At 40.1% G+C, this 18,536-nt stretch overlaps 1 protein-coding gene across 6 annotated transcripts in view; it reads right to left on the bottom strand.

The window, feature by feature from the left end:
* MTR (5-methyltetrahydrofolate-homocysteine methyltransferase) overlaps positions 1-18,536 on the bottom strand; it is a 54,222-nt gene that overhangs the window by 18,952 nt on the left and 16,734 nt on the right. For all 6 annotated transcript variants that reach the window (XM_042796028.1, XM_042796027.1, XM_042796029.1 and 3 more), the window contains 13 exons: positions 16,811-16,911; positions 16,398-16,459; positions 15,495-15,562; positions 14,359-14,435; positions 13,099-13,211; positions 11,603-11,743; positions 10,773-10,958; positions 10,014-10,193; positions 8,890-9,006; positions 8,595-8,735; positions 4,226-4,315; positions 3,450-3,602; positions 2,785-2,892 (listed from right to left, as the gene is read on the bottom strand). In XM_042796028.1, the coding sequence (XP_042651962.1) occupies positions 2,785-2,892; positions 3,450-3,602; positions 4,226-4,315; positions 8,595-8,735; positions 8,890-9,006; positions 10,014-10,193; positions 10,773-10,958; positions 11,603-11,743; positions 13,099-13,211; positions 14,359-14,435; positions 15,495-15,562; positions 16,398-16,459; positions 16,811-16,911 (1,537 nt within the window). The remainder of the gene's footprint in view (positions 1-2,784; positions 2,893-3,449; positions 3,603-4,225; positions 4,316-8,594; positions 8,736-8,889; positions 9,007-10,013; positions 10,194-10,772; positions 10,959-11,602; positions 11,744-13,098; positions 13,212-14,358; positions 14,436-15,494; positions 15,563-16,397; positions 16,460-16,810; positions 16,912-18,536) is intronic.

The following is an 18,536-nucleotide window of genomic DNA, read 5'->3' as shown; positions in this document are numbered from 1 at the left end:
TCTCCTTGGCAGATGGCAGAACTGGAGGATTAGGTCCTTATATGAAGCATATGATATTTCTGGACAGTATCAAGTAGCTCTCTACTTCATCAACCTACATTGCCTTTGGTAGTTGCAATTTTCCAGGGGAAAAAAAAATTATATATTACCAAGAGTGATACTAGCATTTCCCATGGTCCTAACACATTTGCCAAACAAAATCCCTGGATCCACACCAATGCTGCTGTTTACTAAAATCTATTATCCCCCCAGTGCTCCTGTTTTACAGAAGACCAAGGAACAGAGAAGGCAAAATGGAGATCTGTAAGTCAGGCATCTCAGTACATCAAAAAAAATTTGCAGCTGAAAATATACTGCTGGAACACAAGAGAAAACTGGAGAAAGAGATTAATCAAGGACTGGGGGAAAAACATGAAGTGCTGCCCACATCTATCAAACCAAATAACTACTGATGATTTAACTAGTGATTAACCTCAAAAAAAAAAAAAAACAAAACAAAAAAACCCAAACCAAACCAAAGCAACAAAAAACAGATTTGTACACAAGAAGGAAAATCTGTGCTGGGCAGGAAACAACATGGGTCAGAGCACATGCCATTTTAAATAAACCCTATTTAGGGCACACTGTGATTTCAATTGTCTCAAGCAAGGAGGTCCTCAAGTTCTGGGCACACATCCAAAGGGCTGCTTTTTTTTTAATCCTGATAGCGATGCACAGCCACAGCTATTAATCGTCAAATGTAACTATCAATGCTTTGTATTTCCTGGCAGTCTGTGACTAAAACTGCCCTGGAGGTTACAGTAGCCTGGGTAACATCAGACGGATCAGCTACCAGAGTCTGCAAATAATTTTCCTTCAAGTCAACATCTAACTTTGGAGATAGATGTAGCTGTTTCTTCCTCTCTCACCAATTCTCCATACAGTGACAACATTTTTTTGAAGAGGAAGGCACTACACATCCCTTGCCCAGCAGAAGGTAGAGGAAGCAGGAGGACAGAAGCCTTCTTTTTCCTCCTGCTCCCATCAGCCACACAGAATCTCCCACTGTCTCTTCAGAGTGCTTTCTATATTTTTAAGAACCTCTCAAATTTCAGTTCGTTTTAGTCAGAGATTAAGTGCCAGAGATTTCACAGTAGATCCTAACCTAGTGCTCATAGAAGCAATGGGGTAATGATTTTCACTGACTTCAAATAGCATCAGAACGAACCAGAAGGTGACAAATACTGGCATTGTCATCTGAATTAAAATAAAAAAGAACAGCATGAGCAGGAGAGAGATGACACATAGAAAGGTGACTCATGACAGCCAGAGAACAGATCCGCTTGAGATACCGGAGAGATGATACCTTCTTCACATCCAGAAAGAGCATGGGAAAAGAGACTATGCATTCTCTTTCCTCCATTAAGATTAGTCAGGTTTGGTTATCAGGTCATTTTTCTTTTTATTTGCTGCATTCATTACATTTATGCTGAACAATCGCACAACATATCCAAAGCAAATGGAAAGATACAGCATAAGAAGATTTCAAGGGAATCAGGAACCATTCAAGAATCCACAGGAGAGAAACCAAGGGAAATACACAGATATCACAGTGCAGAGATATTCTGCTATTCTTCCATTGTGTGTGTGTGTGTGTGTGTGTGTGTGTGTGTTAAATACAAGTTTCTGATAGATAACAGCTATTGTCTCTCAGCATTCATAAAGACAAGGTAAGGTTCCACAGGACTGAAGAAAAGTAAACGTACATCAAACCCAAATCTGATACTCAAAGACAAGAGAAGAAGAAAAATATTTAACAGCCAAAACTATAAGCACCTATCACATTATAAATCTAGTGGGAAACAGCAGACATGAGTATTTAAAAAGTGGATTTTGTCCAATTCATCTGAACTCTCTTTTCTACTGATTAGAATCTCATTAGTATGGAGAAACAAGGGACATCCTGTATCTTCATTTTCCAATGCTCCTATCACATATTCCATTAACCAAATTTGTAAGAATACTTTAAGTATAATGTACAGGTAGTTGATAAAACTATTCTCAGGCATCACCAATGGTTGTCTGTGTAACAGGAAATGCTATAAAGAAAATGCCCCCAATGACCTGAAAATCAGTGGCTGTTTTCGATTATATATATTTTATGTATTACATAAAAAGTAGTTTTCAGAAACTAGTAGAAAAACACACATAAGACCCTATTTTCATAAACACTTGTCCCCTGCAACTTGGTCATGGCTACAAATGCAATGAGCATACTATTCTATCATAACAAGAGGTCTCGAAGACACAATTTATGAAGAAAAAGGATGGCAGAACTGTTTGGTTTAGCTGGGAGAATGGTCAAGGCTAGGGGGAAAGGAAGAGTTGAATAAAGAGAAGCATGCTCTGAACACACAAAAGGGAGTTCCAGAGTTCACTGAGGGTAGAAGCAGTAGAAGCAAATGGCAAAATTTGCCATAAAGTTAGAAGTACCATAAATAAGTAACACTAGAATTAAACGCCTACGAAGAAATACGTAACACTGGTGCAAAGGGCCTATAAAGGCTTATGGCATCCTTCAGGAAATGTGTGACAGCAGCTTAGGCACACACCAAGCAGAGTTCCACAAAATTTGCACTCTGTGAATTTCAGACCTACTTCAACTTATGACAGGATTGTCAGTTTCCATATGACTGCATCAACTCTCCAGTGTGAAAGCTGAATAGGTGTCATCATCGAAAAACAATTTCAGTATTTGTCATGGCATGCTATTAAAGAATTACAGCATAAAGGACTGTGTCTTGCCTCTTCCTCTATGCTGCCTCGTTTGGCTCTCCTTTCCTCTCTTTCTTTTTCCATATAGGGAATAAGGTGGCCAACTGCTTTCTTCATAACTCGAGCAGATTTTATCACCTGCACAGATAACCAGAGGGGGGGAAAATAAACATCAAGATCAGATATAGGAATAGCCTCAGAGTTCTCTTAGCTTTCTTATATACCCATTCAAACAATAAACAAAACTTCATTTGCAAACCCAGATTCTAGCTTTACAGAGCATTCTGTGGTGCTGGCCGTACTGCACTAAGGGTCTACACATCACACTTGTTTTCACAGTGCAACCTCTCACACCACCCATAACAGAATTGGAAGCTACAAGCAGGCCCAGACTTGAAATGTGCTAATCACAGCAATTTTTATTTAGATATTTTTTGTCTTGCACTTTTTCACAGGCCCTGACTTAAAACTGCATTTCAACTAAAGCAAAAACAGTCAGGAAGAAAGGAAACAAGCACGTAAAACCACATAAAGAAAGACAAATTCCAAAGTAAAGAAGAAAATCAGGCTGCACCTGAATTTTCACAGTTCATGTGCTATATCTGAAAAAAGAGACAGCACAGAATGTTTTGGCTATATTTTACAATGCTGGTCCTTGCAAAATATGAAAATATATGGAATCATTTTCTCATTACCTGAGGCAGAAACATCTTTCCAGCACCAAAAAGATCACCAACGATTTTCATGCCATTCATCAAAGGTCCTTCAATTACATTTAGAGGTCTAGGATATTTTTCCTGTTTTAATCTTGCTTCTTCTGTATCTGCAGTGACATACTTCTCAATGCCCTGGGAAAAAAAATGAGAAGCTTTTATCTTTCTATAAATAAAGCTTCTATTTAGTTGCCTTCTCCCCCCCAAAAAAATCACAATGAAAGTACAGATACTTTAGTTACTACTAGTCTTTAAGAATACCTCAAATGCATATTTAAAGTAGGTTTTCTTAGGAAATAAAACACTGTAGTTCTTAGGAATATAAAGTAATTCAAAGAAGGAGTCCCCAGTATTAACAGCTTGGTTTGCTTTTCTTAACCATGTTGTAAGAAAAAACAAACATTCAAAGACTGCTTCCTAATGCACAAGTGCTACTCAGTGCAGTACTGTTAAAGGACCTAAAAAGCCCCTAGAAAGTAAAAGCAGTATGTTAGAAAGTAAAAGCAGTATGTTTCTACCAACACTAGCAGAGTAAAATATTAAGGGTCAAAGACTTCAACTTGTCAAGTTTCAAGAGAAATCTCCATAATTTTCTCTGTTATTGAAGTTAATTAAATATATTAAATATTTATTATTAATTAATAGCTTTTAGAAGAATGGCAGTTGAAGAATTTTTAAAGGCAAAAGTGCCTCTTAAAGTCTGAGCTGAGAGCATGTCTCAGAGCTGATGGGTAGGACAGTTTTCTGCACAGATTTACCTTTATGAGAGCATACTCCAGCCTTTCCTCCACAGAGCTTTTCCGCCACTCATCAGTTTGTACAACTTTTCTTCCTCCTTGGGCATGAGTCTGAAAAGAAAAGACATCCACAGGGGCTTGCAAGCATAAAAAGTGGGCTTTACTTTTAGAAAAGTGAGGATAATTTCAAGTACTAACCCATAAAACAATTTTAGATTATTCAAAAGGATTTTATTATACATGCAAATCATATTGCAAACATCTGTGATGCCCTAAAGACACGTAGGGAGTCTACATCCCAAAGAGTATGTGCCTCAATGAAGATGTAAACAAAACAAAGAAAAAGGCAGGAAGGGTAAGAGGGAAAGAGGCACTAGTTCAATAGTTTTCACGTTCTTAAAAATGATGAAATGACTAATCCTAAGGGGTTTACTTCTGGGAGCATAATTTAAATTGATTCCTGGCCCACACACTACACTTCATTTTAAAATTCTAATTAATTTGGCACTAATACAGTTTCTGCTGGAATAGGTTATGTTACTCCATATCACAGATGTGTTTTCAACCAAGCAGCCTACAGAACTACTGTTTCTCATGCACATAGACCGTTCCAAACCCTCGCATAGTCTCTTGGCCTCACACTCACGCTCCCCTTTGCCATGAAAGCAAAGGCCAAAAGGGCTTCACAATGCAAGAAAGGTCGTAAGCACCCACCCTAGGAAGGCTCAGGGAAGAGCACCCTGTCCATTACTTCAACCACCACACTTCAGGCAAGTATTTTCTTTTCCTCCCTGCCCTGGGTTGAGTGAGTGGTGGAGCTTTTTGGTGGCAGGGGAGGGGGCTATCGGGGCGGCCCCCTGTGAGAAGCTTCTCGAAGCTCCCCCAGCTCCACGTCAGCTCCACTTCTGTTTGGGAAATTGAGCCAATCGGCTGCACCTCTGCGATAACGTATTTAAGAAGGGACGTGGTGACGGGCAGTGGGACTTGTGAGGAGGAGTTGCTGCAGCTGCATGAACACCAAGGTCAGTGGAGGAATGGAGGAAGAAAGGAGGGGGGAGGTGTGCCGGAGCAGAGACCCCCCTGTATCCTGTGGTGAGACGGCAGGGCGGCCCCCCCTGCCACCCATGAAGATTTACGGTGGAGCAGACATTGATTTATGGCCTGTCGTTCCTGCTCGGATGATCAAGGTTCTGTGCCCGAAGAAGGCCGGGGTCTCATGGGAAAAGTAGCCCCGCTGCTGTAATTCAGCACTGGGAGGATTGCAGCATGTGGGGGTGTCCCACACCGGAGCAGCTGGGGAAGGGCTGCAGCCGTGGGAGGGAATCCAGTCGGAGGAAGTTAGTGACCCATGACAGAGCAGTGTGGGGAACGCTGCGGCCCATGGGAGGAATTCAAGTCGGAGAAAGTTTGTGGAGGACTGTCTCCTGTGAGAGGGGGACCACGATGGAGCAGGGGGTAACAAGTTTTGGACACTCCCCTCACCGAACATGAAGGAAGTGGCAGCGCTGACTGCACCCCCCATTCCCTGCCCCTGCGCCACTGGGGGAGGAGGTAGAGATATTGGGAGCAGAGCTGAGCCCGGGAAGAAGGGAGGGGTGGGGGGAAGGTGTTCTCAAGATGTGGCAATGCTTCTCACTGTCTTACTCTGTTATGTGTTGCTAGTGTCTGTAATAAATGTATGTCTTTTTTTTCTTCCCCTAACGAGTCTGCCTTTTGCTCGTGATCATAAAAGGGGGATTTTCCCCCATCCCAGTCCTATCTTGAACCCCAAGCCTGGCTCTCTGTCCCTTCTCATTGCCAGAGGGGAAGGGAGAGAGAGCTGCTGCATTGTGGTTGGCTGTCAATCAGGCCTAAACCACGACAATCCCTCAGTTATTTGATGTAATCTGACATCCTTCAGTCTTTCATAAACCTCCTACACTTTTGAGTGCTCATCAGCAAGTTTTTAAAGCTAGAGCCATGGGAAAGGTCATGGAAACAAGATCTCATTCATGGGAATAGAAATCAGAACAAGTTTTCATTCACATTTATATGAATGTTAGCTGACTTCACAGCTTCTTGTTGTCAAACCTTATTCACCTCATAGGTCTAGCTTGTAAAAAAGGAATGAAAGCAGGAGGAAAACGTTGCCTGCAGAGTCTGTAGAGTCTCCATCATAGTTATACTAAAAACCTGACCGGACATGCCCCTGAGCAACCTGCTCTTGCTGACCCTGCTCTGAGCAGGGAGGTCGTATTAGCTGGTCTCCAGAGGTCCTTTCACTTCTGTGATTCAATTAAAAGGTACCAAGTGCTCCTCAACCTCTGGCCAGACAGTTCAGCAAGGGAACCATTCCAACCTAATAACAACCCATGAGTCTGCAGGGTGCGCATGCAGGGACCACAGTGGCAAGCACTACATGCAGATCTTTAAAAAACACAATGATTATACTGCATGCTGAGGATGAAAAAACCTGCCTTTGGAAACACAACTCCCATTGCCATAAAAGGGACAAAGTATCAGTTTGAGAACATCTACAGCTATACACTTTAAGGAAAATGGTTTTCATTCTCAAACTTCAGATGAAAACTGATCTCCTACATCTGCAAGGATTAAGTTCCTTGTTTTTCCCCACAGGTCTAGCATTCAAGCAACTGGCAAGGTACATTACTATTACCTGAAGGAACTAGAAGGAAACTTCACTGGCAACTTCACAAATTAGAGGTGCGACACTTGAAATGGGACTGCACATTCTATGTTCTTTGTGCAGAATAAACTGCAGTAATTGGAAATAAAAAGAACATATGCACTTACTAATGAATACACTTGCGTATTAAAAAAACCCATCTTTAGACAAAATAACTTAGAGACATTCAATTCCACTATATCAGAGGAAGGTCTGAGCACGTATTTTGAAATATGCCTCAGACTCAAAAACCTTATGTAATAATCCTTCTTACTGGATGTAAATGACTATCTATTTGGACTCTCACATTTGTCCAGAGCCAAGATGAAATCCAAATCAGGATACTTACCTCCAGTGGAAACCTGCAAGTTGTTACATTTTATGTTAAATTTTAATAGAGCTTTTAGATATTTTTAACCAAGACTGTGTCTCTTTTTTGCAGTTGGGGGCTGGTTTACTCCCACAATGAAACTACTACTGTGAATAAGAGCAGAGATTCCAACAACGACTTCCCAAACTTCTAGACCTAGAAGGAGTCATCATCCACTTCCATTTTTACTTTTCACACTCCATGTAAATTCACATTCTGCCTTCTGCAGAAACACAGCTTAAGCAATCCCTTTCTAATTCCCCTTCTTTTTCTTCCTCTTTATGCAACCCTGGATATCCTAATGGCAAAACTCTGCTTATACAGACAAGATCACTCCCAGGTAAATTGCTTAGACAGTAAGAGCACCATCTAAAACAGCCTAAGAACAAGGGATAAGGTGAGTCTTCCTGTACCGGTTTTCAACATGTTGCCATTGTTCCTAAAAGGCATGCAGCACCACATGGCAAACTACAAACTAAATTAAGCTGTGCACAGAAATAATACCTCCAGGAGCTACAAAACAGGCATGCAAACCTTCTTCCGCACTTAAATCTAAGAGCCACCTGATCTGGAGAGATTTATGCCGTGTGTTCTGTTCAGAGCAGGATTTCACCAGTCACCTTACGGCTGATAATCTGGAAACCTTCAGGTGTGTAATCTTTGTCTTCTATCATCACCATCACTACAGCATCTCAAAACCACTAAATAGCTGATCCTCATTCTTCATATGAGTTACATGAACTGGAAATCTATGGCACAGGCAGGAATCACAAGCAATTACTTCACCTTTGAGATATACTCCAAGCAAACCATTAACACTAGAGAGACAGGTTTCCTTTTTGTCTCCCACAGTGCACTTGTCATTTAACCTTCAGCTCCAAGATATGCTTCATTTGAGGGTTCGCCTTTTATGTTTTTTATTAGCTTTGTTGTTTGTGAGGGTGGTTGTTTTTGTTTGGGTTTCTTTTTTATTTTGGGGGGGGGGGGAGGGGGTGGTGTTGGGATTTTTTGCTGTTTCTTGTTTTTCTGGGTTTTGTTTTTGGTTTTGTTTTGTTTGTTTTTTGGGGGGCTTCTTTTTTTTTTTTAAAAGGACACCTATACAGCTTGATCTCCTGAAGGATATGAAGGTCTCTGGTGTAGGCACCTGTGAAACTGGAGAGGCTCAATCTATCACAGAGTTCACATTTTATTCCATATTAATAACTGAACCACTAGTAGCATCATCAGTAACTTCTAACACCCAATGTTAGATTGACACGTGGAGTTTATAGGCTGTTCTACCTACCATCAGCAGGGAGGTGTTAAAGACCAGGTGCCAAGGTAGCTATTATTCAAAGCTTAAAATTGGAAGTTACCTGAGCATAATGTAAAAGTTTCTCTGTAGCATCAGGATCCTTGTTCCAGATCAGATCCTCACACAGCTGTAGCAGTTCCTTGTGAATATCATCATACACCGGCAGATTCCCAGCATTCACAATTCCCATGTCCATGCCATACTAGAAAATAAAAAAAAAAAAAATATAAAAAAAAACAAACCACAAAAAACACCACAAACCCCAAAATATACAGAATCCCCCAGCCAGGGCTGTCAGACATAGCACTGCACATCTGCCAAGTGCAAGCATAGGAAAGACAATAATCACATCATACCTTAATCGCGTGGTAAAGGAACACCCCATGCATTGCTTCTCGAATGGCATCCATTCCGCGGAAGGAGAAAGACAGATTGGAAAGACCTCCACTTATCCTGGCTCCCGGCAGTGTTTCCTATAGGAATTGCACACAATTTTAGAAAAGTGCTTTCAAAAAAGGAAACCTAGGCAAAGCACTCAGTCCATAAAACAGTTGGCACCTGAGGTGCAGTGCATTGGCTATGCACCATTTCACTCTTCTCTGTTCCAGATCCTTCTAGTTACTCAAATTCATAAAAAGCAATTCAAATCTCTGTAGGAAAACATACAAGTAAAAGAAAAGATCTAGCCTAGTTACATATACGGAACTACCATGGTTTCCACAGTCTTAGGTGCTATTCTAAACATACCAGTCCTCCCAGAGCAGCATCCAGACTTTCCCCATGCAGACAAACTTATGGCTCTTTCATCCCCCGCTCCTTTGGAAACAGGAGCGGCCAACCTGCCTTCTTGTATGTCTCAGGAGCAGACTGTAGCTGAGCAGCTAACCTCAAGGGTGCAACCTCCCTTCCAGAAGCCCAGTGGTGACAGAACAGCCTGGGGGGTGTTCAAGCCCCAGACTGCTACTGACAGAGCACCGCCAGACCACTCAAGTTGCCTTGTGAAACACAACAGCACAGCTTCCTTGGCTGTATTCAGGTGATGTTCTTCACTGATGCACTTTCTTACATGTGTTTTGGCTAAATAAAACGTCAGGTTACTGCATAAATCCCTTCCACAGTAATGGAAATTTTATTAATTCAGAAAGGCAGCTTTCATGTACCTTCAAAGAGGTCCTTTTAGTTAGAACATGAATGTGATTGTTACCTCATTTAATTAATATAGTATATTTACAGTAGAGATAATGGATTGAAATATGTTTACAGAACTATTTGAAGTTCTTCTACTGGAAATACAGCAATATTCGAGAATGGCTGCACTTCAGAAGACTAGTCCCTCTTGCTAAATTAAAATGCGTATCATTTTGCAGGAGTGTTTTGTTGTTGATGTTTGGGTGTGGGTGTGTATTTCTGTTTGGTGGTGACTTGGGTTATTAAATAATCCCAGCAAAATAGTTCAAGTTAAAATAAGTTTACAACCCACCTTTATGGTTTTAGTAGCATTGATAAAATTCATGGCATACAGGTTATGTTCTTCCATTCCAGTTCCTATGGTCAAAATATTAGGGTCGAATATAATATCATTTGGATTGAAGTGCACTTTTTCCACAAGGAGGTGATAAGCTCTGGAACAGATTGCAATCTTGGTTTCTGTTTCTGTTGCCTAGTGGAAAAAAAGAATTCTGACATGAAACTTACAGACAACAAAAAACAAACTCCCCAGAAATCATTTACGGTTCTAGTTACTCAAGACTGAGAATCTGAACATCACAAATATTAATAAAGGATTAGATATAGGAATTTCGTATTAAAAATATCACCACACCTGTACCTGGAAATTTTGACTCAACTCATTAAAAACAATTTTGTTTCCCAACATTTCACTATCCTATGGAAAGTTTTATATATTTTTTGACATAACTGATTTAATTCAAAGATTCCACTCCCATGCAAAACAGTTTCTGAACTGAAAAAATATTCTATGAAGGAAGGAAGAGTTCAGCATGGCTGAATAGCAAGATACACTCTTGTGCTGGCAGAGCTACACTTAGAGCAGTACTTTGATTCCTCAAACATGTGAGCAGCACAAGAAATGCTTACATATCAGGGTCAAAACTATTGCTAAGACTATACAGATCTCTGAATCACCTGCGTCAATGAAAAAAACCAACTTTCTCTTTGCACAAGAGTAACAAAGCCCTGCGCTCCAGAAGAGAAATACCTCTCCTTTAAAGCAACTCACCTGCCCCATTTCATCAAAAGCCATGACAACCACAGCCGCTCCATACAGCTTAATTTTCCTTGCTTTCTCCAAAAAGTCTTCCTCTCCTTCCTTCAGACTGATGCTGTTTACAATGCATTTACCTTGGCAACATTTCAAACCTGCTTCAATCACTGAAAAATTTGAGGAGTCAATGCATAACGGCACCTGTAAATAACAGTAAAATAAGCTAGGGGGATATATACAAGTTATGAATTAGAGTTCCACATGGTGTTTGCCCATTTGGACATAAAAGCACACACAACATTAATCAGCATTTATGAATAAAAAGTTTCCAGATGGTATTTGTAGATTCATTTTGCTTTAAATGCAAAACTCAGAGCAAATTTATCTCTAGAGCTTCTACGGTAAGTCCATCAGTCATCATAGAGACCTCTACTTTTCCCATGTATTATCCTGCATTTCTGAATTACTCATTTTTAGAGATTTATCTTTTAAAATCATCCTATACCCATAGCAATTTTAAGTTTTGTAGAAAGCAATACCACTATGCACTGCCAATATATAGATTAAGGCTCCTAACTCCTGCAAAAGGCACCTGAATTCAGCTTTTCTAACCAATGAAAAGGACTGGCATATATTTAGCTGAAATCAGACAGAGAATGTTAAAACCTCTGTTTGCCTCCAAGGTCTTCCCTATTACAGTACCTCTTCCTCTTGGGGGACACCTACATCTACTTACTAAGCACCTAAACTGGGTACGAAACATATCGATATCAAAATTTTCTGAAAGGCACTTTCCAACTCAGTAAAATGTTCTTTATTGTGCTTTGGAGTGACTAAGTTACAACCTTTGCAATATCAGGTTCTGAAGAAATCAAGTTACAAAATCTGGTCATTGCGGCAGGTCCATCCAGCATCCCATCATCCATATTGATGTCAAGAACCTGGGCCCCCATCTCAACTTGCAATTTGGCTATACTCAGGGCTTCCTAAAGAAGAAAGTCAAAAAACAAAACAACAGTCAGTAGAAAAAAGCCTAGTCATTCTCAGGACATTTCACTTCTCCAAAATAAGCACGCAGCCAAAAATTTAAAAATTTATAAAGACATCCCACAAGAGAATAAGGATATGGTCTGTGATGTACAACTACATATAGAAGTTGTATGTAACTAATTTTTTCACATAAAAACATGTCATCAAAGACCTAATACGCTGGGTGTGCCATTGATTTTAGACAGTTGGTCATATGTTAATAGAATGATTTAAGATTCGCACAGTAACAAGGACTTCTGACTGCACAAGATCACAGAAGAACAGTCTCTGTGATGGTATGAAATAAGGGTCTCGCACCACAAGCTCTGCTGTTTTTTAACAGAGTACTTTTTGGAGGTTGTTCGAGTGCCAAGAAGGAAATACTAAAACTTTCCTTCCAGCCCATGTAATTATCTGAACAACCCTGTCTGTTCACTTTCTCTTTTTTGTCACTCTGCAGACTGAGGAGACAAAACAGGAAAAGGTTTTTAGTTGCTCACAGTCCCTAACAACCTGTGAGTTCTTTGTTTCATAGGTCTAACCCACTTCATGACTTCTAAGAGCTTAAGAGTCAGACTTCCTATACAACAAACTAGGGCCTTAATTTTGATTGCATCAAGTAGAACAGCAGAGCGTATGCTGGGGCAGAGTCTCAGCACTTTACTGTTTGAATGTTACAGTAGCAATTTACACCAGTAAAGAATGAGCCTCCTCCAGTCTTTTCATTTCTGTCCTGCAGCTGTTTCAAGACAGCAATTACCTTACAAGTACCTTTTTCTGTAGCAACTCTCAGATAGCATGCTGGAGCCAGCGATCAAAAGTATACAATTATTAGATGCAACCATAACGCTGATCAGGATTGGAGGAGGGAAGGAAAGAGTGAGGGCTGCACAGTGCCACAATTTATCTCAAATCAAATGCACCCCACATGTTGGAAGGGGGGATTACAACCACTTTCCTTCCTTCCTCCCTCCTCCATAAATCCACCCCTAGATACAGCACAGACCAGGACATTTAGTAAACCATCATTAGCTCTGTGACTTAATTCAAAATGGGAAGTCAAGTTTCCTGTGATAATTGTCAAAAAAAAAAAAAACATAAACACAGCCCTTGTAAATCCCTTCTCACAGATTTATTAGGAGCTGGTAAGTACAGAAACAATGAACACTGAGAAAGCAAATTCTCCTTTTCTTACTCTTGCATCTGGCGTAGAATAGTGCTTTGTGCCAGCAAAACAAACAACTACTAACAGTGCATTGTAGCAATGAAAAATCAGAGCATAAGCTATAAAGATTATCGTTAAAATATATACTTCATAGTTGCCTGCCATGATGAGTTTAGCAAACTTCCGGGATCCTGCAACATTGCAGCGTTCGCCAATATTAACGAAGTTGGTGTATGGCCCAATCCTGAATGGCTCCAGCCCTTAAAAAGATATTTTTGAACGTATTTGTAAAAACAGAGAAGAAAAAACTGTGTAAGAAAGGTAAAATCCATTTTCTAAACCATGAAATAGATGTATGTGTCTCTCTCTTTAATAACAGTGATTTCTCAGCACACCAGGATGTGCACAAATCTAATAAGGAACTAGCAAAGAAATGCAATGAAGCAGCTTCCAACGTATATGCCAAAGGTTTCTATCCTTCCTCAATGACAGTCAATAATTTACCTGACCCACAAAAAATAACAGCCAATTTGTCCAATATAAAATGATATGAAGCTACAATTCTTTGGGCATCTATGTGTATGCACATACACTCCTCTCAAATTCAAACTATGTTATCTCATGATTCTACCACCACCAGAGAAGCAGCCCACTGAACTGACTGACAAACAAGGCGAGTTCTTAACCACGTACCCAAGTTCAGACAACAAGCCAAGAGACCCTCAGGTAGCAGGCAACTCAGAGGCAAACAAACCTTACAGCAGAACAGAATAAGCTAATGCATGAAACCACTGGCCAACCACCATTTATTTAACTTATGCTAAACTGATTTGACTTTGAGATTAAAATACCAGACCAAAAAGAAGGTACTGTTTGACTTGGATACATGGCCCAAAGGCTTAAAAGAATGCCTGGCTGAGGGACATACAGATCTAGACTTTGTTTAAACAAAAGACATCCTAGAACTGGATGTATTTCTGGAGCACTGTCCTGGTGTAACTGGATCAACATCTGAAGTGACACAGGGCAGCCCTCTCACAGCAGGTGAGCAAGGATCTCATCCCAGCTCTGTCAACAACTGCAATCAAATTACCCGATCTCTCTGTGCTTGACCCTCCCCTGTTGCAAAGTGAGAATAAAGATACTTCCTCACCATTACAAAGTGCCTGAGACTTGCAGAGTAAAATATGCTGCCTTGGTTATATTATACAAGACTGCAATAAAATGTTCCATTGATCCTTTGGCCAAAGCAGTAAGATTTAGATCTCGTTACACACCCATAAGCTTACTGGATTCAGGTAGAATCAGAAACTTACAATGCTGTTCTGATCAGCAGAAAGCAGCAAATAAATTTATAAAGGAAGGTTGCATGAGTTATAAAGCTCAAACTGTTACACTCCGTTTTACCTGACAGCAGCATGTAACCTTGAGAGAGAGAAGGTGGAACGCGAGGTTTACAGAATTTCACAGCTTCAGCAATTTTCCTGAGTTACAGAAAGAGGAAAGTAGAGTAGAGTTTTCAATTAAAATGAAACCACTCCGGACAAGACTCAAACAGAATATACTAGACATATGCCAACATCTCCAATTTTGCCCTGTAGCAGACAAGACTAATTAGCTAGTTTCACTTTGTGTGCCCAAAGGCAAAAACATACTCCCAGAAGATCCTATCATAGCTATTTGCAGAGAATGTACAAAGATGAAGATTTATCAAATACAGAACATGAGATACTATGCCAGTGGGATACCTGAGGGATATCAGAACCAGTCCTTACTGTATTCATGATTTGCCTAGCTGAGCAATTGCTGACAACCACAGCAAAAAAATCCAAGGGACAAACATTGTTCTGTGCTGAGACATGTTTCTCAGATGCCAGAATGACTCATGGTGTTCACGTTCACTTTCACTTCACGCCTGTCAGGAGCGACACATGGTGCCCTCTACGTGTTCACATACCACCTCTTCCCAGTTTGTACCAGGGTAGAAATGAAGCACAAGGGCACCTTCTCTTTCAAGCCCAGGTGGAAAAGGGAGGTTTTCCCACTGACCTGCTTCCAGTGAGAAAGAGATGAAATGGTCCTTCTGACCAGCCAGGAATAGCACCAGTTGTACAGCCCTCCCAGATCTCCTGTTCAGACATTTCCCCCTGACACTCACACACCTTTCGTCCTTCTACCATCAAAGGAAACCTTAAGTTTCACCTTGTGGCTAAGACTGCCAGAGAAAGAAAGAACATATGGCATAAGGGAGCAGAGACAGGAAATCCATTCTATCCAATGGTACAGTGGGAGGAGTAATTCCAAAACAATTTTAGATGACAAAACAGCAGAGGCATAATCCTTGCTTGAACCATGCTCCTACTGATTCTTCATGACATATACGGCTATGAAAGCCAGGTTATTTCTATTCCATATATTGCTGTTACTGGCATTCAAGTGATCCATCTTCTCAGGAAACTCTAAGACAAGCCATGGCATATTGCTCCACAGAGCAGCACTTAATTTACTTCCCAGTGCACTTGAAGTTGTAGCTCATGAGGTACCTGATATGTGCTGGTGTAGTACCACAGCAACCTCCAACTATGTTGACCAAACCATCCAAAGCAAAATTCTGTAGAACAGAGGGAAAGAGAATTTTGTTTCAAGTTAATAAAGGTATCTTTTATACATATTTTTTTAGATAGGTATTTATATTTTTTTTTCTCCATATGTTAAGAAATTCAGGGGGATCACAAGAAAAAAAAAAATCAATTAAAACACAATCAATGCCATTTCTTCTCTTTAGGATTTATTTTGAGATGTGGAATCCCAAGGCTAACCAGCAATTTCAACACCTAATTTTGGGAAACTACATTTGAAACTATTTTATACTGAAGCCCAAGATGGAAACAGATTAACATCAAAGACTAGTCCTACTGTATTATAAAAGGGAATTAGCATGCAGCAGATACTGTGTTCTCACTGACACACTGTGCCTCCAGCCATACAGTTCTGTCTTGCATAGATCAAGTGGTATGTGGAAGGACACCCTGCACTGCAACACCACCACCAGCAGCAGTCACTATACACACAACTCTCTCAAATTCTGCCAATTCATAAAAACCTTTCAGCTTTTTGAACAATTCCCAATTGTAAAAGGAAGAACATAGGAGTACAAATGAGTAACATATACAGAACAAGCTGCAGGAGAGCTATTCAGTGTAGGACATGAAAATAATTAAGGTTTTTCTCAGTTTGCTAAGTAGTTTTTCCTAACCTGATATCTCAAATCACTATTATTCAGCAAATTACCTACAAGCAATCCAAATGACATATGGAGCCGTCTGAGGGGGGAAAAAAAAAAAAAAACAAACCACCCCACAATACTGTAACACATAAAATATGAGCAAAGAATTCTTGTCTACTAGTATGTCAGATACGACACACTCATGAGAATTATTTCATACCTTTATATGCTTGGCAGTCACTTCTGGAGTTTCATCATAACCACCAAAAGTATTGGGAAGACCTCGAAACATAATTTTTCTAGTATTACAATTTGTTTAAATCCCACAAGAACAGAATTAAATTCTTTAAAAGACATATTTAAAGTAGTTACATGTGTATGAGGACTAAAGTGCCTCACCATTCTTGCAGTCATTACTCAACAGATTATTAATTATGCAAGAGAGCATTCTGGGTTCACTGTCACAGAACTAACAACAGTTACTTTCAGCAGTTTAAAATATGCTTAATCTCTTTTTAACAGTAAAAACAACTATCTTTTAAAGTTAATTCACCTCTATTATTGCTAGTGAGATGGAACCATTTAGTTACATTTCATCTGCCTGTAAGCACAGCAACATGTGCACCAACATACCTGCATTGGGATAACAGATGATGTAGGCTGTTGTACATTTTCCAATTGTTTCAATGAAGGGTCGCATTTCAACTGCCCCTAAAGCACAGTTTAAGCCAATACTGGAAAATAAATTTTCAAAAATTATTTTGAGGTAAAAACACCTTTTACACATGAAACAGACAGATGTTAGTGCTGGCAACTGCTAACTCCCACAATCATCTACAACAACACCCACCTGATCTCCAATTTCTCTAATCATCATCATCAACACAGAAAGACTGTGTAAAATGAGAACCCTTGGGTGGAAGAAAAGCGCAAGGGGAAAGGGGGCTGGACTGCATTGAACTGGGAACAGTAAATCAAGATTTCATTTCCAAATCCAGGAGAAAAGTGGCAGCATTATGACAGCAACTGCAGCAACACAACGGCTCTGTATTTTCTAGGTAAGAGAGATAACAACTGGTATGAGAATAACAGACTGGAGAAAAGCCTTGTGCTACAGGAAGAATGAAAAAGGTTGGAAAAGCAAGACTTACTTCAAGCTGCTAACTCATCATTCTTTTAAAATTATATGTAAATTATGTCAACCTTGGAAGAAACCAAGTGACTCCCCCCAAGATGCCTCATGGCAGCACGAAGCTTGGGCAACTGAATCTGCTACTTCTTAGTAACCAAGACAGCACCTACAGAAGTATTTTTGCATGAATAAGCTTCTCAAACAATTTTACCAATATATGAGGCACAAGCACTTTTTCTTTCATTCAGTGACAGATACATAAATGTTACTTGCAATCAAAATGTCTACAGATATTAAAAAGGGAAATTTCTCCTTCAGAAAGCATGTTAGAGATCTTTTACATATGTTTCCTGATCTCTCTACACCATTCTAGAAACAAAATTATGAGCACTGCAAAACTCAAAAGATCCTCACAGTGCTGCTGGAAGAGGAAGATGTGAAAAAGCTTTCTCCTTTCCTGGAATAACAGTCTCTGAGAGGACACAAGCTAACCCACAAACAGGAATGGACAACAGCCACATCTTCCAACTAATTGAGCCACAGAGGCTGCCCCAGAGGTAGCTAAATTAATAAAGTGCACATATGCCCACTTAGTTTCCCAGAGATTAAAAGCAGTAAAGCCCAGCACATCACTGGAACATAAAATGATTTTGACTTTTCTCTTGTTTTCAAGGAGTAGACAGGGGCTTGGTAACTGTACAGGTAGTAGCAGTAAAAGCTTGCAGACAGATTCACCCATCGGACAAATCCTTGAGATCCCAGGGGCTCAACAGTAACATCCAAAACCAGGGTGTTTAATATCACACAGCCATGTACCAAGACCAAACAACACACAAACTCCTTCTTCCAATAACTCAGTGGTGGGGTTGTTTGGTTTGGGGGGTTTTTTGGGGGGGGGAGGGTGGCACGAAGGGGTGGGGAGGGAAGGGGTTGGCATATATGTTTGTTTTTTCAAACAGCCAGCTCTACCTTCAAAGTGCTTTTTCTAATGTATCTCATATGGCCCTGTTATATTTAAACTGAAAAAAAATAAAATAATGCTTTTATTCTCATTTCCCTATTCAGTATTTACATACATTTAAATCCTTCATACAGATCCCCCGGATACAAACAGCATGCACAGGGAATACAAAATTAATTACAGCAATGAGGCTCTGGAATTCATTTCAAAGTGGAGACTCATCCTTCAGGATTGTCAGAGGAAAGCAAGGTAAGAATGGTTAACAA

The sequence above is a fragment of the Tyto alba genome, unplaced genomic scaffold (genome assembly GCF_018691265.1).
Source record: "Tyto alba isolate M040663 unplaced genomic scaffold, T.alba_DEE_v4.0 Super-Scaffold_22, whole genome shotgun sequence".
In the NCBI taxonomy this organism is placed as follows: domain Eukaryota; kingdom Metazoa; phylum Chordata; class Aves; order Strigiformes; family Tytonidae; genus Tyto; species Tyto alba.
The sequence above is the reverse complement of the archived record's forward strand: the minus strand, read 5'-3'. Positions and strand labels throughout refer to the sequence as shown.